Genomic DNA, 24,897 nt, shown 5'->3' with positions numbered 1-24,897 from the left:
GGCTCCCCAGGAAGATGCCTGGCGCCGAAGCTGGCCCACAGGACCCACGGGCCTGGCCCCTGGCCTGTTCCACCCCCGGCATGCTGGCCAAACGTCACTGGGCCCAGAAACCAGTGCCTGACCTCCAGCCTGTGCCCAGAATACACTTCTCCACCCAAAACTTCTCACCCTCTTCCCTGGCCCCACAGGCCTAGCTGTGGTGCCCGGCCATGGATCCCAGCAGGGTTCTCCCAGTGTCTCTCTCCCTCCCCTAGCACTGCTAAATCCTGCAAAGGCCCCCTCTGAGCCCACCTTGGCTTGCCCTATTGTTCTGCCCACCTCTACCCCTCCCACTTCATGGTCCAGCCACATGGTTCCAAGATACAGACCCTAACCATTCTCTGGCCATCTGGCTGACTCTTACACATCCTACAAAACCCCAGTTCCAAAGCCCATTCCTCTGGGCAGCCTTCCCTCTAGCCCAGCCCGGACTGCACAGCTGGAGTCCCTGTGTCCATCTCTGGCCTTCCAGGTGAAGAAAGTATCTGCCATATCCTCCTGCAGCCCCAGCAATTTCAGCTCCCCACCCCCACCCTACAAAACCCCAAGAGATGTTTACTGCAGTGTTGTTTACAACTGGGAAATAGGAAAAAAGACCAATGTGTTGGTATCGGCCCCACAAGGGAAACTGAAGCAGCTAAAAGAACCAGGCTACTCAAAACACTGATAAAATAAAGAGTGAAAATGATGCGAAAAAACGAGAAAAGCAGTATGTCCAGCTCAGTGAATGGCAGACCCCAGCAACCCCCAAAAGACCACACATCAATATTCTGCCCATCACACTTTAATACCCTGCCCGTCCCACTTCTGTGTAAGTGGACAGAGAAAGGCCTGGAAAGACGGTGTGGCTGACACCAGGAAGGTTGGGGAGGAGGCTGGCAGGCTCAGACCTCACTGGAATCCTTCCTTTTTTTCCTACAAGAATGGTATCAAGTGTCACTTCTGAAATCAAAAAAAGGACTTTAAAAATATATGTGTGTATATTTTCTATAATTAAAAAAAAAAAAAGTGAACTGTAAAACCCAGAAAAAAAAAATGTGACCACAGCCCCTTGCTGCAGGAGCATCTGGGGCCCATGGCTGCACCCTAAGTTGTCTGAACCCATTTCCGGGGCCACAGAAGCTTGTGTGGAGAAGGACACCCATGGGAATTCAAGGGGCCCCAGGAGGCCCGGGGCAGGGAGGGGAAGGAGGGACAGGCAGGGTCCACAGCAAGGACGCGGCAGCCTCTCAGGGTCGGGGACCTGAGGCTGATGGTGGCTTTCCTGTCTGGGGGCCTTTGTGTCCAGACCCTGGGTTCTGACACCCTGCTGGGGGGCCCTGACTGACCACCTTCGTTTCAGACGAGGAGACGGAGGCTCAGAGCCACCCAGGTTCCCTCCAAACCCTTACCAGTGGGGCTCGCCCCCTGCCCCTTCCCATCCGTCCACTCCTCTGGTACACCCTGTGGTCAAGTCCCAGTCTGACAAATCCCCCGTGTGACCGTGGGCAAATGGCTTCATTGGTCTATGCCTCAGTTTCCCTACCTGCACAATGGTGCAAACGCAGCGCCCCCCACCAGCACCAAGTGAGTATACACAAGACACTCGCAAGACGCTCAGCCTGCCGCCTGTGCATAGTTAGGTGACAAACACCGCCTGGAACCATCATTTCTACACCTCTGAGCTTATTTACTAGTGATGGTGAGCAGGCATGACCTTGGGAAGCAGGGGGGAAAAGATCCCAACATTTAATGCAAACTGAAACCACAGGGAGATAGCACACCACCCCTGGAGGGACAGCTGGAATCAGAGTCATAACCACAAGTGTCGGCGAGGACGTGGAGAAACTGGAACCCTTGGCTTGGATGCAAAATGGAGCAGCCACCGTGAACAAGAGCAGCTCCTCAGAAGACTAAACACAGAGTTATCATATGACGCGGCACCTCCTCTCCCAGGTACATGCCCGTGAGAACCGAAAGCACACATTCACACACAAACTCGTGCACACACATTCACAGCAGCCAAAGGGAGAGACAACCCCAGTGTCCATCAGGGGATGACTGGGTAAGTAAAATGCAGTGTGTGTGTGTGTGTGTGTGTGTGTGTGTGTGTGCGCGCGCGCGCGCGTGTGTGTGTGTGCGTGTGTGTGTGTGTGTGTGTGTGTGTGTGTGTACAGACACACGCACAAAAGCATGGCATGTGCATAATGGAGCATTACTCAGCCAAGAAAAGGAGAGAAGCACCGACACACACTGAGAACAGGATGCTCAGTGAATGAAGCAAACACAGAAGGACCCACAGGGCATGATTCCACTGATGGCAAACGTCCAGAAAAGGCCGATCTAGAGACTGGCTGTCAGGAGCTAGGGGAAGGAGTGGGCTAATAGTGAAAGGGCACATGTTAAAAGCTTTATTTTTGAAGTGACAAAGTGTTCTAAAATTGAAGGTGGTGATGGCTGCACACCCCGTGAATGCATGAAAAGCCACTGAATTGCACTTTCCATGGCTGAATCACATGCTACATAAATTTCATATCAATAAAACCATGAGCAAAAATCCCAGCATTTATCTACAGAGTCACTGAAACTAATGATTCAAGTCCTTAAGTGGCTGAAGACCCGCGATTGAGTCTGTTTGCTTGACAACCCCACGATAGCACTTTCTTGAGAGCCCTGCACAGCCCTGCTGGTGACAGGAAGCCACTGGGATGTCGCTAGGATGCGATATCTGATGGCAGGAGGCAAGCTGCTGATTGCGCCCTGTGACACACTGCAATCCTGGCCAACCCTGGCCTCCATCAGCGTGTGTCCCTGGGGCCGCCCAGTAGCGAGGCTCTCGGCTTCCAAGGAAAGATTCCGTGGCCGTGAGCCTGCTGCTCCCGGCCCCTCCCCAGCCTGGCTGCCCCCCAAACCCTGCGGCTGACAGCGGGATTTCACGGCTGTCGAGGGTTTTCGGGCGGAAGTCAGGCCTGGGCCCTGCCAAGACCGGGGAGGAAGAGGCAGAGATGGTGCCAAGCAGGCGGCCGGCCGGCCCGGCTGCCACGTGCCAGGAAGGGGGTGGGGCAGGCGCCAGAGTCAACACAGCCCCAACATCTGTCGGGCTGGCTAGGCCCGGGCCACTGTTGACACTGGCCGCACAGGTGCCTGGCCAGCTGGGCAGGAGGGCAGTGCAGGCGGCTGCAACTGCCACAGCTAGGCAGGAATAAGACCCTGCCATATCCCCACCACCCCCAGCCCCCTCCATCTGGGAATTCAATCCCAGGCCCTTCAGGGCCAAGCACAGTGGCAGCATCTGGCCTCCACACACAAGCCATGCTACATCCTACCCCAGGGCCTTTGCACAGGTGCCCCACGGTACAAGTGCCCAGCTCCTCTGCCAACCAGGCTTGGCCCATGAGCTACATCCCCCAGTGGCTGCCAGGCTGGGTCTTATCTTCCCACCCATCTGTTTACAGACCTTTTTTGCCCCTGGCAGGGGAGCTGGGCATCCCATAGACACTCCACAAGCATGAGGCTGACTTATGACCTGCGTTCCCTGTGCTTCTTGGGCCTCAGTTTCCCCATCTGTGCCCTGACCCTGGGGGTCCTCAAGACATCACCCATTTCCCAGACCAGCAGGACAACAGCCCCTTGAGTTACTTTGCTCCTGATGGGCCGAAAGGGCTTTGCAGTCAGAACACCTGACCCCTGGCCTCTGCCGGGCCTAGCCAGTCAAAACCAGGTTGGGCGGGGCTGTCCCTTCCTCCTGCTCAGCAGTGACCCTGTGAGATGCGGGGTGTCTGTCTGGCTCTACCTCCGGCCTGGGGCTCCCTGAAGGCTGAACTCAGGTGGCAAACATTGATGTAAATCACACATGAGACTCCTGTTTCGTTACTCTCACCCCAACAGACGTCAGGAGCTCAGTTCTGAGAAACCCACCACTCCCTCTGTCCCCCTCATGCCTTGCCTGTTTTCTCATCTGCACAGGTAGACGGACAGCAGCCCAGACATAAGTGGGGCCCCTAGAAGGGGAGGCAGACTGAGGCAGGTTGCAGGTTGGGGTCTACACACCAGGATGGGGACTTCAGGCCGAAGGGGGCAACCAGGGTCATGCGTGAGGAGTGGCCAGCCACACCCTGGGAAGGTGACGTCTGCTGGGTGTCATTCCACCCCCCGCACTGCGTGCCAGGACCTAGCCGGAAGCCAGGGCAGCCCCACCCAGCCCAAGATGCCCAGGCAGGGGATTAACCCTCCTGCCTTCCTCAGTCTGGCCTCCTCCCTCAGGCCACTGCCCTGGCCACGCCCACTCCAGGGGCATCTTCCCCTCCTGCCTTTACACCTGCCCCTGCATCATCCACCACCGCCTTGGCTCATCCCCCTCATGCTGCATGTCCGCTTCTATACTTTGTCTGAGTTTTCTGAGGGTTACCAGGGTCCCAGCACCCTTTCCCCACATGGCGGCGGCGGGGCCTCCTGCTCCCTCGAGGAGGGTCCCACTGCCCAGCCCGGAAGCCAGCATGGGTTGGGGGGTGCCCCAAGGCCACACACAGCCACCTCCCAGCTCCCATGTGCCTGGCGCATCCCCAGCCCCGTGGAGCCCAGATGAGGGCTGGGCACTGGGCCTGGGAGGCCAAGTCCCCATGTCCACTCTCGGAGGTCAGGGCAGGGCCCAGCTGGCCTCAGGCTGGAATGCAAGCCCAGCCGGCTACCCCAGCCGCCATCTGGTTTCCATCTGCCCGGCCTGGCGAGGCCTGACTTCAAAGGCTCCCCCGCCTGGCCACTTCCTCTGCCCTGGCCGCCCGCGGGGACGGCACCAGGACGCCTGCTTCCTCCCCGCCCCTCCTGAGCCCAGTGAGCTGCTTGACTGGCCGTCCACACCAACGTGGCCAACCCTGCTCAGCCCCTTCCACGGCCACAGCCTCAACAGATCAGACACGATGCCACTGACAATGCCTCTGGCCGCGCCTGCTGGCTGTACCCGTGACCCCCCGAACCCAATATAGGACGGTGGCCTTTCCCCAAGCCAGGGCCTCCACTCAGAACCCACTTTGCTTAGGTCTCTCTGCTCGGTCTTCTGGTACAGACAGAGTCTGCCAAACTTCCCTTCCTGACTCCTGTCCCCATGTGTCCCCACGTCCTTGCATTTACCGGCCGGCCCATCCCATCCACGGGCCACAATCCCACACTGGGGCTTCCATGGGATGCCCCAGGCCCAACAGGCGAGCTCGTGGCCCTTGAGGGCAGGTCAGAAAGACTCTGACAGCAACCACCTACAGCCCCAATTACGACGCAAGGCCCACCTGCTTGAACTGCTCCTCATATGTCCAGTCCCCGTGGTCTGGTGGCTGCAGCTGAGGTGCAGCATGGGCAGCCCCTCCAGGGACAGCCGGGCCAGTCCCCGGGCGCTCCTGGCCACCCAGCGCCCGGGATCCACTGTCGCCACGGAAGGCCTGGAGCGGCTGAGCCTTGCGGGGGAACAGCGCTGCGGGGCCCAGGCTGGCGGCGCCTGGGGGCCCAAGCCCCTCCTCGTCCTCGTAGTCCTCATCCTCCTCGTCCTCTTCATCGTCTCCCAGGTCTTCCTCCAGCTCCTCCTCCTCCTCCTCCTCCTCCTCCTCCCATTTTGGCTTCCTGGGGCAGACAAGGGGCACAGGTCAGGGGAGAAGGCACCAGCTCAACTCAAGCCCTGGGGCAAGGGTCCCACTGTATCCAGCCTTGGTTTCCCTGTCTGGACGTGGGTGAGCTGTCAAGAGCACCCATGAGCAGAACTGCTCAGGGTGTGGCCCTTACTGCCCTGTTCCCAGTTAGCCCAGAGCAACTAGAGGTGTCCCTGTGGCAATGAACCCCCCCTACCTACCTGCTAATCCCACCTCTCCCGTCCTCGGCACAGGTTTCTTTACTAGGCCCTGAATACATGGACCCTATTTCTGCCTTGGGGCCTTCGCTGAGGCTGTTCCCTCTGCCAGGCATGCTGTTCTCTGCTCCCCTCACCAGCTCCTAAGGGCTGTCACCTACACAGGTAGACCTTCACTCACAATGCCCCAAAAGTTGATTCCAGCCCCAGCCACCCCTCGCCTCAACATCCCTGCTTTATTTTCTTGGCATGATCACAGCCAATAATCATACTCATGTGAGACTTGTCAAACTTCTTCCCAGGAGGATCCTACCAGTGCCCAGCTTGGGACCCGCATCAGACGCTGGTGAGACACACACAAGGGCCAATGGATGCCTGCTCTGTGCAGGCTTCTCCTGGGCCGTGGACTCTAAGTCTGCCCCCATCACTAAACCTCCTACAGCCTCGCTAGGTGATGGGGGCCACCGATCTCATGTGAGTAGCTCCATTTTAATTAAGGTGAAATAAAGCTACAGATGCAGAGTGTGGCTGTACTGGCCACGTGTGTGTTAGCCCTCTGGGACAGGAGGCCCCCATCTTGGGCGGTATAGATGGAGAACTGTCCACCAGTGAATTCTAAAGGATGGTACGCCCCGGGAGGTCAGCAGGACAGGAGTTTTGCCCTTCCTCTATGGCAGTGCCCCAGGGCTGAGAGTGGCCGGTGCAGGGCATGTGGTTGGCACAAGGAGCCCACAGACCCCGACTCACAGGTCATCGTCGGAGCCTGCATCCTCAAAGCGGCCATCGCCCATGGGGAGGCTGGCTGCCTCCCTGCCTCGGCTGGGTGGGGTGGGCGAGCCCGGTGCCCCCTCCAGGGCCACATCCTCAACCTCCGAGCCGGGGGGCCCATCCTCTGAGCTGGGACTGGGTGCATGGCCAAGGCCGGCGGCAGCGGCCCGCATGGCAGCCAGGGCAGCCATCTGCGCCCGCTGCATCCGGGCGCTCTCAGGCTCCCTGTCCTCCTCCAGAGTGGCCCTGGTACGGGCTGGGGGTTCAGAGGGCGGCGGTGGCTGCCGGGCCTCCAGTTCTTGGCGTGCCCGCTGCTGCCGCTGCAGGAGCGTCTCCATCACAGCCTGCAGCTTCATGGCCCTGCGGGCCGGGCCGCCCCGGGCACCAGGAGGGGGCGGTGGGGGCGGCCCCTGTGGGGAGGGGGCCCGGCCGCACTGCAGTGTGGGGGCTGCAGGGGAGCCGGGGCAGTGCAGGGTGGCAAGGGGCAGGGGCAGGCGCTGCTGGGCTCAGGCTGAGGGCTGGCGGGGCATGCCAGTGGCAGGCGGGCAACACCTCCTTTCTCACACTGGGCACCAGGGGGTGGCGGCGGCTGGCGGGTGGCTCATTCACGTGTACAGAAACCTGGGGGTGACAAGAGACCGTCAGATCGCACCTGGGCTCCTCCCCACTGAGGTCAGACCTCAAAGGCCTCTGGGAAAATCCCTTCCATCCACCATCATCAGGGTGCAAACCTGGGGGCCTCCCTGGAGGTGGAGGAGCATGCTCGCCCCATCTTCCCCCCTCCATCCACCCTCCAGCAGGCTGAGAAGCTGGGTCACTCTGTACTGGACTCCTGAAGGCCTTGAGGCGGCCCCCACCCGTCTGGGCCACAGAGAAACAACACCCCCCAGAAAGAGCTGGATTATGGCTTCATAAACAGAGCAAGGGGACCAAGTATTCCCGGTCTCTGATTGGTCAAAGCCAGCTACTAGGTGCCAGAGTCCAGGGGGCTCCGGGTTCCAGTTCTGAGTTCTAGGCACTGCTCACAGACATGCTGGTGCAGCCTGACCCAGGGGGTTCCAGGCACCCTCCTTTCTCATAGAAACCATGGCTGACCCAGATTGAGCACCTGCTGTATACAGGCTCAGGGTTCCCTACTCAAGCTCCCACCTCATCTCTAAACCTCAGTTACTCCAGGCCTCAGTCTCCCCATCTGCAAAACAGGGCCCATACAGTACCCATCTCCCTATGCCAAAGCAGGAATGATGCAAGTTTGTGATGATGCAGGCACAACCCCAGAAGGCACTCGCTAGACTTATGGAAGGAGGCTGGATGGGCCACGTTTCACAAATGGAGAAAATAGGCTTGAGTTGTCCTGCTGGAGGGCACACAGCAGGTTCCAGGCAAGACTGGGGGTCGAATCCAGAACTCAGGTCTAGGGGAACGCTGGGCCTCCTAGCAGCCCCCACATGCTCTCTGGCGGTTTCCCTGCCCTTTGGGTCCCCAAGTGGGGCCCAGGACCCAGAACGCAGCCCACTCTGCCCCCTGTCCCCCTCCCCAAGCCTGGGGTCCCTTTGGATCACTGCCAACCTGCTCTGCCAGGGCCTTGGGCGGGCTCCAGGCATAGATGTCCCAGAGCCACCACCAAAGATAGGAGGATGTAGCCCCCATCTGCATCCCAGCCCCCACCCCAGCCCAGGCCACACCCCCACCCGCCCAGGCCTCCAATAAAATAGACCAGGCAGAACTCAACAGGCCTGGCAGAGATACCCAAGATGGTACATCACTGAGACGCTGTGGGGGGGCGGACAGGAGGGTCCAGAAGCCACTCCAGCCGTCCAGTGACCCCCACAGGCTTCTGAGCATCTCTTCAGGCAGAAGGGGCCAGTGGGCAGGGGCTCCTGGTTGACAGCAGACACAGGCCACCAGGCTGGCTGGTCTCCCAGCCCCTCCTGTGACCTGCTAAGAGAAGCCTGACCCCTCCCCCAGGGGAGTCTTATAGTAGAGACCCTCCCAACCTCCCCAGTCATGGGAGGGGGCCCCTCCCCAGTGATAGGGTTCCCAGCAGGACGGGTGAAAGGGCAGTGGGGGTGCAAGTGGGGGCCCCTGCAGTAAAGTGGGGAGGGACCCATCCCCAAAGGGCCTCAGTACTCAGCAGGGGCAGGGGTCCCAGGGCACAAAGACCCTCTCAGAGGCCATACTGCTAGAGAGTGACCAGCGCAGCCTGCCCTTAGAGGCAGCAGAAGAGCACCCAGCCCCCACCCCCGGGGATGGGCAGTCACCCGTCCCCCCACAGCCCCAAGAAGTGCTGAAGGGACATTTCTCACCCAGTGTCTAGTCTGGTCTGCTGCCCCTCCCCCACCATTGACAACTTCAAGATGAGCCCCCCTTCCCCACGGAAATGCTCTGGGCATCGCCCCCTCCCTTTGGGGGGAGCAGAAGGAAGAGGCCAAAGGAAGCCACTCCCCCCCAAGCCACCACCCCCAGGCCTACTGGGTTTAATGACCCTTCCGGGTCCACGGGTGGGGGAGGGGAGCAGAGCAGGACTCCACGTAGGGGCTGGTGGAGGGGGCAGGTGGGAACCCCAAAGTCCCCTGGGCCTGGCCACCCCTCCCCCGCCACCGTGGCTGCCATTAACCCTAGGCTGAGGACGCCCACCCCTCCAGACCCCTCCCCCCAAGAGCCCTTTGTCCTTGGCCCTACCCCCACTTTATGACAACCCCAGGGGAAAGGCAGTCCCAGGCAGGGACCGGGCTGGGATGGGAGGGGGCTGCTGGGGGTTCGCTGGGACCTGGCTGGAGGGGGCGGCAAGGAGGGATCTGAGGCCACACCCTCTCCCCCCTCCCAGGCCTCCCGGAGAGAGGTCACCAGCTCGGCCCAGGGCTTGCAAAACACGGTTATTTAAAGAGTTGTGCAAGGCTGGGCCCCGCGGGTGGCGAAAGGGGGCCCTCACTTCACGAGGGGAAGAGGAGGGGGAGGGCGGGGCAGAAAGGTGGGGAGGGGGCTAGGAGAGTCCGGAGGGGGTGGGCCGGAGGAAGTGAGAAAAGAAACACTGAAGAGGGAGAAGAAATTAGACGACAGAAACCCAAGTCCGATTTCAAAGGCTTCTTGGAAAGCGACCGATTTGCATGGTGGTGGTGGTGGGGGGGGCAAACCCTCTGGGCCGGGCGACTGAAAACGGAAGATTATTGACAAACCGGCCACCCCGGGTCCGCGGAACGTTGGAATTGACCAACGCGCTCTCCCCGCGCTTCCTGCGCCCGCTTTTGTATGTGGGGGGTACTTAAAGAGGGAGGGGGCTTTTCCAGAGGATCCCCGCCAAAGAGTTAGGGCTCGGGCCGAGCCTCCCCCGCTCCCCGGCCGCGGGGCCCGTGGTGTCCCCTCTAGGGGCCCCTTTCTGCCCCCAGAGCCGACACTTTATAAATAAACCATCCAGGCTGAGGAGGGTCACCAGAGAACTGCCCTCCCGACCCAGCGCTCCCTTTCCCCTCGAAGCTCCAGAATAAAACACGGATTCCAGCGACAATAAATGAAATAACCCCGAACATAGCCCCCCGCGCGCGCTTAAAGACCATTTCCTTCCGCTGGGGGTGGGGGGAGACGCACACACTCGCGACCCCTGGTCACTCCCGCACCCGCGCAATATGGTAGGGGGTGAGGGCTCCGAGGGCGTCGAAGAGAAAATCGCCCCAACTCCGACCCACTCGGGTAGCCTTTCCGCACCCACGTTCCTGACCAACTTTGGGGACCCCCCTCATTAGCTTCCAGGGCGCGCGACGCCCACCCGGGACGAAACCCGCGTTTTAAAAGGCCGGCCCACCTACTACCCCAGCCTCACCGCGCGGGGCCCGCTCGGGGGGCGCAGGGCCCGCTCGGGGGGCGCATGCCCCACGCCTGGCGTCCGGCCCTGCCCCGGCCGCGCCTGGCCTCCGGCCCGGGCCGCGAGCTGCGCTCTGCTGGCTCCCGGCCACCGCCGGGTTTGTGCCGCGCGCCGACTCACCGAGTCGCCAGCCGAGTCCGCGTCTACACCCCCCACCGACCCGATTGGTAAAAGTCTCCCCGCGCGCGGCCTCCCCCGCCCCTCCCCTCCCCCCCACCGGCGCGCTCACCGCCCCGCAGACAAATCACCGGGTGACAAATCGCTCTCAGATGCAAATACCTCGCCGGTGATTCAGCGCCGCGGCCCGGGACGTGGGGAGGGCTCTCGTAAGGCCCCCTCCCCCTTCCCAGACACCCCCTCGCCCCCCGCGCTAGGTCTGAAGACGCTCCAAGAGCTCAGGGGTGTTAGGGAAGGGGACAGAGTGGACGGAAATTTTCAAGTCGCGGCCCCTTTAAATGATAATAAATAATAAAAGGGAAGGGGAACAGGGACGCGGTATGCCCCGCCCCTATCTAGGGACGGTCGGTAATGTGCTCTCCGCGGGCCAGAGTGTATAGGACACCGAGTGGGCAGGCAGGGCTGGAAGCGACCCAGGGGAAGAGGGAGGGAGAAAGTTGGGGCTCCGCCTGGATGGGGTTAGGGCACAGGAGCCCGGTCCGGGACCTCTATCTATTGTAACGACCGCCGAGGATATACCTACCGGGCTCGGAGTTTCGCCTCTGTCCCTTGGACCTAAGCTACTAGCGCTAAAGACTTCACCCCCAGGAATGGTGCCTCGGTTTCCAAGTCTGTAAAGTGGGGATTAGAGACTTGATAAACAAAGGATCTGCGGTGACAGGAAAAGAAAGCAGTGCTGGGTCGGTGGGAGGGGACCAGGGCTCTGCGATATGGGCGCTGCATGGTGGAGGGGGGTCTGGGAGAGGGAGAGGCTGCCAGCCGTGGGCACGGCACTGGCAAAGCCGTGGGATGGCGTCCAGGATTCCTGGTTGGGCTCATCGCTAAGTCCTGATGACCCCTACCCTCCCCACACCCCACCCCCTACAGCCCCCTCCTCTTGGAAACCTGACTGCCCACACCTTCTAGAAGGAGAGACAAGGTTATCTTGTGGGTAATCATAATTCAATAATAATTTCCATCTTCTGAGCAGCGCTCAGTCTCGCGGACACGTGCCCAAACGCATGAAGTTCACATTTTTGTGTAATGCAGACGTCTGTCCACATTTCAGACAGCAGGGGAAACTGAGGCCAGAGTAGGTTGGGGTAAGGTGGGGCTTGGGGGTGTGAGCCCCTGAGGCCTCCCCTGGGAGCTAATCTCAGGGGCCCAGGCTCCAGCCCAGATAAGAGCAAAGTGAGAGCATGGAGGGCAGGCAGGGGCCACCCAGAGGGCCCCTATGGGGAGGGACTGGAGTCCCTGATCTTGAGTTGGGATGGGAGGGGGTTGTGTGTGCAGCCCCTCCAGTACAACAGACAGCATTGCCATCTTCTGGGCGTCCTACCCCTACTCAACATCACCCACCCCCATTGAGGCTCTGTCTCTCTGGGGGATTCCCAAACCCAGAGGACAGTGCAAGGGAGCCACCCCTATCCGTGATGGGTGGTCAGAGGTAGAGTTCTGCCTGCTCCTTTCTGGAACCCAGCCTTCCAGCCCCCCGGGCCATTATAGCCTAACAGGTGACAGGGAGGCCTCCACCTTGAAGCTATTAAACAGCCACCCCCCAGCTGCCCACCTCACCACCCCTGCCACCAGAGGGGCAAAACTGCCCTCCCCCAGGAGAGAGGAAAGTTTGGAGACCCAGGTGAGCTGGGGGAGGGAAGCTATCCTTTAAGGACCAGGCCCCAGGTCAGTTCCAAAGTGCAGGAAAGCACCCCCTCCACCAAAGAGCCAAACAGGATTCAAGCCCTGCCTTACCCCACACAGGAGGATGAGCCTCACTGTGCCTGTTCCCCCGCTCTAAAATGGGTCAATTTACATTCACTCCTCCTTCAGTGGTTTTGAGGATCTCATTCTCCTCTGGTCAAAGGGAAGGAGGCAGGGAGGGGAGTCTTCTGGGGGGCAGGAGGGGTACCGCCTAGCCCCCCACATTTTCCAGAGGAAAGCAGTTGTCTTTAAATAGCCGGGGGCAACTTCCCAGAGGAGCCTGGCCCAGCAGGATGAGGGGCTGCAAGATTCCCAGCTGCCTCTAGTGAAGGGGGTCCTATTTTTAGCCCAGGGAACTAGCTGGGAATTGACCCCAGTTTTTCTGGTTCCTCCAGGGATAGGCAGCAGGTATGGGCTGCACCTGGGTCCTGGCTGTGTGATTTTAGGTTAGCCTGGACCCCTCTCTGGTCTCTGTTTTCCAAGCTGGAAAATGAGTACAGCGACCCCAGCCCTGTAAGGTTTCCTGGCCAAACCAGCTTGTGGGCCACCTGTGAAAACCAGCCTGATTCTCACTGAGCCCCTCAAGACACTCATCCTGCCCTCCATTCAGGGTTGAGGGGCACCTTTTTAAAAGTTCACCAAGGGACTTCCCTGATGGTCCAGCAGTTAAGACTGTACTCCCAATGCAGGGGGCCCAGGTTTGATCCCTGGTCAGGGAACTGGGGGTCTTCCCAGGTGGTGCTAGTGGTAAAGAACCCACCTGAAAATGCAAGACTCCAGAGACGAGTGTTCAAGATCCATGGGTCAGGAAGATCCCCCAAAGGAGGGCATGGCAACCCATTCCAGTATTCTTGCCTGGAGAATCCCATGGACAGAGGAGCCTGGAGGGCTACAGTCCATGGAGTCTCAAAGAGTCGGACACTACTGAAGTGACTTAGCATGCACGCGTGCAGGAAACTAGATTCTACATGCTGCAACGGAGTTCCTATGCCACAATTAAAGATACCGCATGTTTCAACTATGACCTGGTGCATCCAAATAAATTAAAAATAAATTATTTAAATAAATAAATAAAAGTTTACCCAGATTCCAAACTGCCCACCTTTCCACATATATTCCTCCTCAAACATATTCTGCCTCAGGCCCTTTGCCCTGGCTGTTACCCTGGCCATTCCCTTGCCTGGCCCGCCCTTCCCCAGCTTTGCCTTCTCATTCAAACTGGAACCTTGGGTCATACTTTTATCTTCTTCCAGGCTGTTCTATTCAAAACAGCTGTATTTATTTAACCTAGTCAGCCTTGAGCATGGCTGGCTGCATGTCCAGTGCTGAGGCTGGGCCTGACATATGAAGTTGTCTGAATGAATGAATTCACAGGTTCCCTCTGTCTTCCCTAATCCCGTGGTATTTCTGATGTCTGTCTGCACAGAGGTGAAGGGCATATTGAACTATTCACCATTTCAATCTCAAAATGTCTCAGCTCCCCAAACCCCCAGAACCCAAACATTCTCTTGTCACCCACACTTGGCCTCCAGGTTCCCTTGTCTCTGCGAGCCAGGGTCTGTGAAAATGTAATTTTAACTTAGAATAAGATGAAAAAATCGAGTATAATTATAAGGAATGTATAGTCACGAATCCACCCTAAAATAATTTGTCTTTATACCAAGGCAGCAGCAAAATATGATTAGTAGTATTTTTTCATAGAAGGGGCCCAGGAGACCCAGGACATTCATAATGAGGCTCTACGTGACTTATTTTGCAGCGGGCACACATTGAGCCCGGGGTCCACGTTGGGGTACTGGGGAGAGACTCCCTGCAAATGCTGGAGTTCCTTTGTGGGGTGGACTCGACCCTCCGCGGAGTGCGCGCGCCCCCTGCCGGGTACCTACGGGATGCAGCCAGAGGCGGGACCTCGAGTCCGAGGCCGCCAGGGGGCGCCGTTCCATTTGTAAATGAGTTTCCCAGGTCGGATGAGGAAACAGGCCAGCCGAACCTTTCCTGTGGCTCCTTTGAAATGCCCCCGGGTAGATTTGATGATAAAACACAGGGCTTGCAATTACATTTGAATTTCCAATAAACAAGGAATTTGCTGTTATTGTTGTTCAGTGGCTAAGTTGTATCTGACTCTTTGCGACCCCGTGGACAGCAGCATGCCAGGCTCCCTGTTCTTCATCATCTCCCGGAGTTTGCTCAAACTCATGTCCATTTGAGTCCGTTATGCTATCTAACCATCTCATCATTCTCTAACCCTAAGCCTCCTTTCCTTTTGCCCTCTATCTTTCCAAGCATCAGGGTCTTTTGCAGCCAATCGGTTCTTCGTATCAGGTGGCCAAAGTATTGGAGCTTCAGCTTCAACATCAGTCCTTCCAATGATTATTCAGGGTTGATTTCCTTTCAGTTCAGTTCAGTCACTCAGTCATGTCCGACTCTTTGCGACTCCATGGACTGCATCATGTCCATCACCAACTCCCAGAGCATACTCAAATTCATGTCCAGCGAGTCGGTGATGCCATCCAACCATCTCATTCTTTGTCATCCCCTTCTCCTCCCACCACTGAACTGAACTGAACTGACTCTCCTCCCACCTTCAATCTTTCCCAGCATCAGAGTCTTTTCAAATGAGTCAGTTCTTCGCATCAGGTGGCCAAAGTATTGGAGTTTCAGCTTCAGCATCAGTCCTTCCAGTGAATATTCAGGACTGATTTCCTTGAGGATGGACTGGTTTGATCTCCTTGCTGTCCAAGGGACTCTCAAGAGTCTTCAACAACACCACAGTTCAAAAGCATCAATTCTTCAGGGCTCAGCTTTGCTTATGGTCCAACTCTCACATCTATACATCAGATCAGATTAGATCAGATCAGTCGCTCTGTCGTGTCCGACTCTTTGCGACCCCATGAATCGCAGCACGCCAGGCCTCCCTGTCCATCACCAACTCCCGGAGTTCACTCAGACTCACGTCCATCAGGTCAGTGATGCCATCCAGCCATCTCATCCTCTGTCATCCCCTTCTCATCTTGCCCCCAATCCCTCCCAGCATCAGAGGCTTTTCCAATGAGTCAACTCTTCACATGAGGGGGCCAAAGTACTGGAGTTTCAGCTTTAGCATCATTCCTTCCAAAGAAATCCCAGGGCCGATCTCCTTCAGAATGGACTGGTTGGATCTCCTTGCAGTTCAAGGGACTCTCAAGAGTCTTCTCCAACACCACAGTTCAAAAGCATCAATTCTTCGGCGCTCAGCCTTCTTCACAGTCCAACTCTCACATCCATACATGACCACAGGAAAAACCATAGCCTTGACTAGACGGACCTTTGTTGGCAAAGTAATGTCTCTGCTTTTGAATATGCTATCTAGGTTGGTCATAACTTTTCTTCCAAGGAGTAAGTGTCTTTTAATTTCATGGCTGCAGTCACCATGTGCAGTGATTTTGGAGCCCAGAAAAATAAAGTCTGACACTGTTTCCACTGTTTCCCCAACTATTTCCCATGAAGTGATGGGACCGGATGCCATGATCTTCGTTTTCTGAATGTTGAGCTTTAAGCCAGCTTTTTCACTCTCCACTTTCACTTTCATCAAGAGGCTTTTGAGTTCCTCTTCAATTTCTGCCATAAGGGTGGTGTCATCTGCATATCTGAGGTTATTGATATTTCTCCCGGCAATCTTGATTCCAGCTTGTGTTTCTTCCAGTCCAGCGTTTCTCATGATGTACTCTGTATATAAGTTAAATAAACAGGGTGACAATATACAGCCTTGACGTACTCCTTTTCCTATTTGGAACCAGTCTGTTGTTCCACATGACTATTGGAAAAACCATAGCTTTGACTAGATGGACCTTTGTTGGCAAGGTAATGTCTTTGCTTTTTAATATGCTGTCTAGGTTGGTCATAGCTTTTCTTCCAAGGAGCAAGTGTCTTTTAATTTCATGGCTGCAATCACCATCTGCAGTGATTTTGGAGTCCAAAAATAAAAAGTTTCTCACTGTTTCCATTGTTTCCCCATCTATTTGCCATGAAGTGATGGGACTGGATGCCATGATCTTAATTTTCTGAATGTTGAGTTTTAAACCAACTTTTTCACTCTCCTCTACTGACTAATTTGGTCTTCTTGCAGTCCAAGGGATTCTCAAGAGTCTTCTCTAGCATCACAATTCAAAAGCAAAACAATGAATAATTTATGTATATATCCCAATTTTGCACAGGACATAATGATACTAAAAATTTTGTCACTGTTTATTTATCTGAAATTGAAATTAACCCCTCTCCTGACCCACCCTAACCTCTGGGGTTTATTCTCATGCTGTGGTTTTGGGTTCCATCCATACCCTACCCAAATTAGCTGCACTGGCCTTTGCCTGGTGTTGCTGCTAAGTCACTTCAGTCATGTCCAACTCTGTGCGACCCCATAGACGGCAGCCCACCAGGCTCCCCCGTCCCTGGGATTCTCCATCAAGAACACAGGAGTGGGTTGCCATTTCCTTCTCCAATGCATGAAAGTGAAAAGTGAAAGTGAAGTCGCTCAGTCGTGTCCGACTCTTAGCGACCCCATGGACTGCAGCCTACCAGGCTCCTTCGTCCATGGGATTTTCCAGGCAAGAATACTGGAGTGGGGTGCCATTGCCTTCTCCATTGCCTGGTTTTGGCACCCCACAAAGGTTAGAGTAATCATAATAATGAAATAATGAATTGAAAAAAATCAAAAAAAAAGAAAAAAATCTCCTCATACCTTAGACCACACCCTTCCCTGTTGAGAAGCCTCCTATGGCTCCCACCCACTCAGGACAGACCCAGCACATCTCCTTGCTTATAAGGTCTCAGCCACCTCTCTGTTCTCACTTCTCTCATCTCCTATCCTCCTAGGAAGCCCTACCTGCCTCCCACCTATTTCTAAGATCCACTAGGCATACCCTGCCTCACTGCCTTTGCACTGGCTGTGGCCTCCATCAGATATGCTCTTTCCCCACGTCTGAGCTGAGGTCACATTTCCTGGCTTCACCTCATCTAGGAAGCCTTCCCTGAATCATGATCTGGTTTACAGTTGCTCACAAAGGACACCCATATCTCCTGGGTAACCCTTTGCAGTGCTTTTATTTGCATCTCTCTAGGTAGCTTACCAGAGAAGGCGATGGCACCCCACTCCAGTACTCTTGCCTGGAGAATCCCATGGACGGAGGAGCCTGGTGGGCTGCAGTCCATGGGGTCGCTAAGGGTCGGACACGACTGAGCGGCTTCACTTTCACTTTTCACTTTCATGCATTGGAGAAGGAAATGGCAACCCACTCCAGTGTTCTTGCCTGGAGAATCCCAGGGACGGGGGAGCCTGGTGGGCTGCCATCTATGGGGTCGCACAGAGTCGGACACGGCTGAAGCAACTTAGCGGCAGCAGCAGGTAGCTTACCACTTACTGGCCCCATTGCCGACTAGACAGGGCTCTGTATGGGCAGGGGTCGGAGGGTGCCTCACACACAGCACCTGGCACACAGAAGGGGCTCTGAAAACAGTCCCCGGATGAAGAGACTTGAGGATAAAGCAAGGGTCTGCGGTTTTGGGAAGATGCTGCTTCCTAGATGTCCCCTTTCAAGCTTTTCACATCATTTCTTAAAAACTTTTTTTTCAACAGTATTGTGGATTCTAATGCAGAGATGGCTCCCTCACGCCCTTCACCAGGCTTCTCCCAACAGTGATATTTTGCAAAACTATGTAGTTCAACACTGGGATCAGGGTATTAGGGTTGTTATGTCCCACCCGGGGATCTGGAGCCCCGTTTCATTTGTACCCGTGTGCGCCCATTGCCTTCTCTGCAGCTCAGTCACATGTGCAGATTTGCGTCTCCACCACGTCCAGCGACAGAGTCGCTCCGTCACAAAGGTCCTGCATGCTATCTGCTTCCCATCACCTCCTACCCTGGCCACCCTGCATCTGCTCTCCATTCCATATTTTTGTTACCTTGAGGAGGTTACACAGATGGAATCATATCTTATGTAAACTTTGCAGGCTTCCTCCCTACACTCAGGGTCATTCCCAGAGATCTGCTGTGGGTGTGTGTGTATCAACAGTGTGTTCATAACTTGGAACAGTTGAGCAGTTGTGGATGGACCAGCCCATGGTTTGTTCAACTACTCACCCGTTGAAGGATGTCTAGTTCATTGACAGTTTGGGAGTATCACAAATAAAGCTGCTATGATCATGTGTATGTGGTATGGACTATAGCCCTCCAGGCTCCTCTGTCCATGGGATTCTCCAGGCCAGAATACTGGAGTGGGTTGCCATGCCTTCCTCTAGGGGATCTTCCCAACCCTGGAATTGAACCTGTGACCCTTATGTCTCCTGCATTGGCAGATGGGCTCTTCATCAATAGTGCCACCTGGGAAGCCATGGTTTTGTGTGAACAGAAGTTTCTATTTCTCTGAGATAGATACTAAGAGTCCCCTTGAACTGTTTGCTTGTTTTGGCTGCCCTGGGTCTTCATTTCTGCTCACGGGATTCCTCTAGGCGTGGTGAGTGGGGGCTGCTGTCTATTGCAGTGCCTGGGCTTCTTATTGTGGTGGCTTCTCTCGTTGCAGAGCACAGGCTCTAGGGCATGTGGGCTTAGTAGTTGCTGTGCACAGGCTTAGTTGCTCCTTGGCATGTGGAATCTTCCTGGAACAGGGATCGAACCTGTGTCCCCTGCTTCAGCAGGCAGATTCTTGTCCACTGCACCACCAGGGAACTCCTTGTTTGTTTTTTTTATTCATTTTTCAGAGATAAATTCTGTATACACACCATCTCTTTTCATCACTCCCACTGTGTGCTGAACCCTGAGAACACACTGGGGACCAATCCAGATACATACCCAGCAAGTACAGCACAAGGATGTCAGAGCTGAGATGGGGCAGCCCTGGGCCCAGGTGAGGGGCCTGACCCAGCCTGCTGGAATCCAGCAGGGCTTCCTGGAGGAGGAGGCCACTGAGCTGAGACCTGATAGATGAGCAAGGGTGAGGGTGACCTGGAGCAACAAGGGACCTGCCTGTGCAAAGGCTACAGATAAGGGTCAGGACAACGTCAATGTCAGAATGGCCTCCCCTTCTCACATAACATCTCTGCACATTTGGGCTCTTTGGAGACCTAGGATGTCCCCTAATAATTTGGGGGACAGAGCCCTCCTCGAGATGGGCAGTTGTCCTTCAGGGAGACTAAGCCTGAGGCCTGCAGGAACTGACCCTAGCCCTCCCCCGTGTCCCACAGACAAATGCAGTTGAACCCACAATTAGATGGCTCTGCCCCCAACACCTTGAATCTGGTTGTGACCCTGACAGCTCCCAACAACTCCCTGCTGCAGCAGTGAGGTTGCCGGCCTTTGGACGCTGTGCAGCTCCTCCTCCAATTGGAAGTCTCTGCCCAGGAGGAAGTCTGACTTTCCCCAGACTGCCCTGCTGGGGGGAAGTCCAGGCAGCCATGGAAGCGCACTGGCTACGAGCCTGAGAGCAAAGCCTTCTCTGGCCTTCCCAGTCCAGCCACTGGGTTGGCGGCTCCACCCAATACCACCCATGGATCACAAGAACCGCCTGGCCGGGTCCACTCATCCACAGAACTGTGAGCAGTGATACACTGATGCTGGGGACTTCCCTGGTGGTCCAGTGGTTAAGACTCCCCCTTATGATGCAGGGGACATGGGTTTTATCCCTGGTCAGGGAACTAAGATACCCCATGTTTCAGAGCAACTAAGCTGTGTGCTGCAACTAAGACCTGTTGCAGCCAAATAAATTTTTTTTTTAATGACACTAGTTTTGAAAAATACACTGATGTTGCTATATGCCTCTTTATTTGGGGGTGTGTTATGTGTAGCAATAATCCTGCTTCCTTGGGTTGCTGTTCAGTCATTAAGTCATGTCTGACTCCTTGTGACCCCATGGACTGCAGCATGCCAGGCTTCCCTGTCCTTCACTGTCTCCCAGAGTTTGCTCAAATTCATGTCCATTGAGTCACTGATGCTATCTGACCATCTCATCCTCTGCCACCTTTTCCTTGTGCCTTCAATCTTTCCCAGCATCACAGTCTTTTCCAGTGTGTCAGCTCTTCACATCATATGGTCAAAGTATTGGAGTTTCAGCATCAGTCCTTCCAATAAATATTCAGGGTTAATTTCCTTTAGGATTCACTGGTTTGATCTCCTTGCTGTCCAAGGGGATTTCAAATCTTCTCCAGCACTGCAATTCGAAAGCATCAATTCTAAGGTACTCAGCCTTCTATAAAGATTGTTGCAACTCTCACATCCATACATGACTACTGCAAAAACCAGTTTTGACTATACTGACCTTTGTCTGCAAAGTGATGTCTCTACTATTTATTCAATGACACCTATGATTTTCCAGCCAGGACTCTGAACACTCATTCACAAGGTACCAAAAAGAATACCTTATTTCATCCATTTTAAGATGTACATCATGTTCACTTTTTAGTATCTCTGAAAATGGCATTTGTACAGTCTTACAATTGTACAGTCAACCACAGGGCAGCGTGTGAAAAGTCCTATTGATGCTTCCTCCAAAGTTCCAGAAAAGTCAGCATCAAAGCATCTTCAATTCAGGAAACACAGAAATAATAATTATAGCATCAACAGTGGCAAACATACAGCAGATTTGTATCAAATGTTGCAAGAGGGCAAGGCCTTTTCACTATTATGATTTTGGGCAAAAACAGAATAATAGCAGCTGCTATTTAAGCCCTCCTACTTCAGAGGGGCCCGTCTTGATCCCTTCAGAGAGGGCTCAGAGAGACACCGTGTGTTTCCTCAGAACGCACAGCATGCGCAGCCCGGGACTACCGCTGCCTGACTTCGGGGGGCCTGGCGTGGCCCAGGCGTCGCAGCTGGGTTTGGTGGACGGCCGCAGTGTCCGAGGGTCCAGGCCGCCAGGGTCGCGGGAGCGGCCTGGGAGCGCAGGGGCAGACGCGGCGGAAGGCCTGGCGGAAGTGGGAGCCCAGGAAGGCGTAGAGCAGTGGGTTCAGCGCCGAGTTGCAGTAGGACATGCAGTGTGCCCAGATCTTGAGCGCGTAGGCGGTGTAACTGCGCGGATGCCAGGCGCCGGCCGGGCCCAGCGCCTGCAGCAGCAGGAACAGCTGGATGGGGCCCCAGCAGGCAGCGAAGAGCAGGACCACGGCCGCCACCAGCCTCGAGACCTTGGCCCGCACGGCACCCGCCCGCTCCGCCATCAGCTGCCCCTGGGGAGAGAAGAGGGGGAAGAAGGAAGGCGAAGGGCCGGCTGCTACACCCCTCCTCGGGCGCTCCCCTTCTTGACTTTCTCGAATTACGCCCCCCCCCCGCACCGGGGCCACCCCGCCCCCCGTAGATGCGCCTCACTCCCCCCACCCTCAGCCAGACCATGCCGCTCCCCCAGCCGCGCACCTCCAGGGCGCCGCCGGCGGGCGCTGGGCGCACGGCGGCTCGGCCCAAGTGGCGCAGCATGGCCCCGTAGCAGGCACAGGTGGCGACCAGCGGCAGCAGGTAGAGCGCCAGCAGGTTGTAGAGCGCAAAGGCTCGCTCAAGGGCGCGGCTGGGGAAGGCCTCGCTGCAGTAGGTGCGCGGTCCGGACGACAGGCGATGTAGGGCGAACACCGGCGCCGACACGACAGCCGAGCCTGCATCAGGGCCCTGCTGAAGACCCTGCCCGGGGGGACGAGGGGCGCAAGAGGGCCCGGGTCTCCCCGGTGCCTCCCGGGCAGCGGGCCACTGAGCGCCTGCTAGGCGCAGGTCCACTTGGGTCCCCGCCCTCAGGGGCCCTTGCAGGAGCGCTAGTGCGCCCATTTCCCAGATGCACGATCGAGGCAGTATGAGGAGGTGAGCACAGGGACGAAGACTTGTCTCCCCCAGCCCGTGCGACCCCCACGCTGAACTCACCCACCCAGATGCCGAGGCTGACTGCCAGCGCCAGGCGGGGCGTGCGTTGGTGCAGGGCGCGCAGCGGGAACACTGTTACGTACCAGCGGTCCACGCTCATGGCGGTCAGGGTGGCGCACGTGGCCTGCACCGAGACCTGGGAAAACCGGGAGTCCGGCGTGTGGCCCCCTGCCCCGTCAGGGCCTTTCCCTGTCCGCGCCCTCCTTGCGGGTCCCCCACTGTCCAGCCACTCGGGTACAGGCAGGACCTGACCCGGGAAGGTCTCCAGGGCCCATAGTTGAAGGGGCAGGAGAAGGGGGTGCCAGAGAGGAGCCCAGGGAGGTGGAGGAGGGAGGAGCCTTCAGGGGTAGCCTGAAACCCCCAAGACTGAGACTAGGAGAGGCAGAGCCATCCTAGTAGGATCCCAATATCTGCCCCAGCCCTACGCACCCAGACCCAGTGCCCTCCCCGCCCACTTCCACACCGGGTCCCTGGCCCTCACCACGCCGTAGAGAGGCGGTTGCCGCCCCAACCCAGATTCTGCCCCGCCCACCTCCACAATCGCCCCTGGCTCGCACCAGCCTGCAGGGGGTCCGACCCCGCCCACACCCAGACTCCGCCCCCGGTCCTCCTGCCCTCAACCTGCGCACCTGCTGGATGTAGTTGAGAAACTTGCACATGAAGTCGCCCAGAACCCAGGCGGGCAGCGGGTAGAGCAGAGCGGTGAAGGGCACGCAGCACAGCAGGAACGTTAAGTCCGTGACCGCCAGGTTGGCTGCAGGCCGGGGACGCGCGGGTTCTGAATGTGGGGCGCATCGCCCTAGCCCTTCAGCGCCCTGGCCCAGCCTCCTGGGTCTCGCCTTTGTCCGACTGACCAGCAGGGCGGCTCGGGAGGCACCCAGAGAAACCCCAGCATCCGTGGGCAGAGAAGTTGGGCGCTTCCTCTCTTTTTTATATTTCAAACACCCCTCACCCAGCACCTGCTTTGTAGCCGTTCAAACAGTAATGGGCCCTGCTCACCCCTGTAGGGACTGCAAATAGGCCCTTGCCCTCTGAGCCTCAGTTTTCTCATCTGCAAGTTGAGTGGTGCCAGCCAACAGAGAATGGAGAACACGGACTGAGTGAGCACTCACCCGGCTAGGGCACCCTCATCGCGCAAACGCATAAACTGAGCCTCTGGGGCAGTGGTTGCCAACTGGGGGCCCGCGGGCCACTCAGTCTTCCCCCCACTCCTTTTATTCATCCCACATGGTGTTACAAGAACCACATTTCAATCGTACATCTTCCTTGAGTGGCAGTGGCCAGCGCTCCATGGGCCACACTCTCCAACCTCCCTTTTAACTACTCCAGTCAAGGTGGAACTCTTCAACGCCACCTTTGGCGACCTCCAGCCTAAGGTACAGGGACAGTAGGGAAAGGACCAGGGACCCTGCAGCGGAGAAATCCTCAACTGAGAGGACCCCGACTCACCGCTAGGGGCGCCCCCCGGCCACTACGCCCTCTCGTAGACCCCCAGAATGGCCCTCAGCACCGTGAAGCGCTGGGCGCTCACCGATGTAGAAGTTGGTCACCGTCCGCATCTGCTTGTGGCGGCAGATGACGAAGATGACCAGTGAGTTCCCTGTCAGGCCGAGCAGCATCAGCGCGCCGAAGAAAAGCGGCACCAACCAGGCGTCCACGGGCCAAGGCGCAGGGATCGCGCCGTCCGAGGTGTTGGCGCCACAGCCCGGGCAGACCGTTGTGTTGGCCGGCGCCCACCAGGACGCGTTAGGCCCAGACGCGGACAAGGGCTGCATTGCCACCCTCTTCGTCCTGACCACCCTCCGGGATTTCACCCTGCGATCGCTGCCGTGACTTTCCGGATCGCCCTCCGGGGATGCGCTACAAAGTCTGGGTCGCAGCTTTCCTGGAATCCTCAGCTGCAGCCACTGCGCGTTTATACCCCGCATCCCACCGTGCCCCGCCTTCCCGCCTCTCCTTCAGCCTCTGGCCACTCCCTCCCCTGCCTGTGCGCCCACTGTTCACCCGAGCAACACCCTGCTCCCGCATCCCGTCCTCCCCCTCCAAGGTAAGGATGAGAACACAGGAGGACTGGGGAAGGGAGTGTGGAGCAGAGCAGGGGGAGCGGTAGGCTTCCTAGAGGATGCTGTAGCCCGGGGAAGGACCCATCCTTACCCCAGGAGACTCACCAACAAGAAAAGCAGACGGACAAAGACTCAGAGACTAGGGGATGAGGCCTGTTAGAGGCCATGCCTCTGACCTTCCATGGGGCTGGGGCTCTGGGCTGGTGGTGAGGCCAGCCCTCACAGGCCCTGAGTATCATTGCTGCCAGGGTTTGTCCCAGGACACTGGGGAGCCATGGAAAGTTCAGGGTGAGGGAGGGTTGACCAGAAGCTGGTGGTCAGAAGATGCCTATTCTTTCACTAACTCAACCTTCCCAAGACTCTGATGCAAATCAGATCCCTAGGGATTGTCCACCTTCCCCCTAATGGGCAATGAACTGGCCGCTGTCTGCACTGGGGACACAGTCCCCTGTGCTGCTGGTGGTGAGAACCAGGTGGAGGGCAGTTTATCGAGAACTATGTTGATCTCCAAATCCACACTCAGAAACGTATCCCAGGTAATAGCCTGTGAGGCAGGAAACAGGGCATGAAGGTGCAGAAGAAAAGATGCTGTCCTCTGTGTAAAACAAAGATTAAAAGGCGGAAAAACAATGAAGTA

At 56.9% G+C, this 24,897-nt stretch overlaps 2 protein-coding genes across 11 annotated transcripts in view; both read right to left on the bottom strand.

Annotated features, from left to right (window-relative positions):
• Positions 1 to 10,954, bottom strand: part of ARID3A (AT-rich interaction domain 3A) — a 35,444-nt gene extending 24,490 nt beyond the window's left edge. The window contains exons 1-4 of one of the 10 annotated variants that reach the window (XM_059888078.1): positions 8,923 to 9,238; positions 8,366 to 8,496; positions 6,596 to 7,237; positions 5,298 to 5,625 (exon numbers count right to left, since the gene is read on the bottom strand). In XM_059888078.1, coding sequence (XP_059744061.1) covers positions 5,298 to 5,625; positions 6,596 to 6,972 — 705 coding nt within the window. In that variant the 5' untranslated portion in view covers positions 6,973 to 7,237; positions 8,366 to 8,496; positions 8,923 to 9,238. Of the gene's footprint in view, positions 1 to 5,297; positions 5,626 to 6,595; positions 7,238 to 7,347; positions 8,263 to 8,365; positions 8,872 to 8,922; positions 9,239 to 10,415; positions 10,679 to 10,704 lie in introns of those variants that run through there. The other 9 variants (XM_005209277.5, XM_005209271.5, XM_005209276.5 and 6 more) reach the window with 9 other exon arrangements.
• A 9,151-nt stretch (positions 10,955 to 20,105) lies between these two features.
• Positions 20,106 to 24,223, bottom strand: KISS1R (KISS1 receptor). Its single transcript, XM_003586292.6, has 5 exons — positions 23,729 to 24,223; positions 22,827 to 22,951; positions 22,198 to 22,333; positions 21,706 to 21,938; positions 20,106 to 21,521 (listed from the first exon to the last, which is right to left on the bottom strand). The coding sequence occupies exons 1-5, from the start codon at positions 24,123 to 24,125 to the stop codon at positions 21,123 to 21,125; spliced, it is 1,290 nt and encodes a 429-aa protein (XP_003586340.2). The 5' UTR covers positions 24,126 to 24,223; the 3' UTR covers positions 20,106 to 21,122.
• Positions 24,224 to 24,897: the final 674 nt, after the last annotated feature.

This window comes from Bos taurus, chromosome 7 (genome assembly GCF_002263795.3).
Source record: "Bos taurus isolate L1 Dominette 01449 registration number 42190680 breed Hereford chromosome 7, ARS-UCD2.0, whole genome shotgun sequence".
In the NCBI taxonomy this organism is placed as follows: Eukaryota; Metazoa; Chordata; class Mammalia; order Artiodactyla; family Bovidae; genus Bos; species Bos taurus.
Note: the sequence above shows the minus strand (reverse complement) of the source record. Positions and strands in the feature narration are given on the sequence as shown.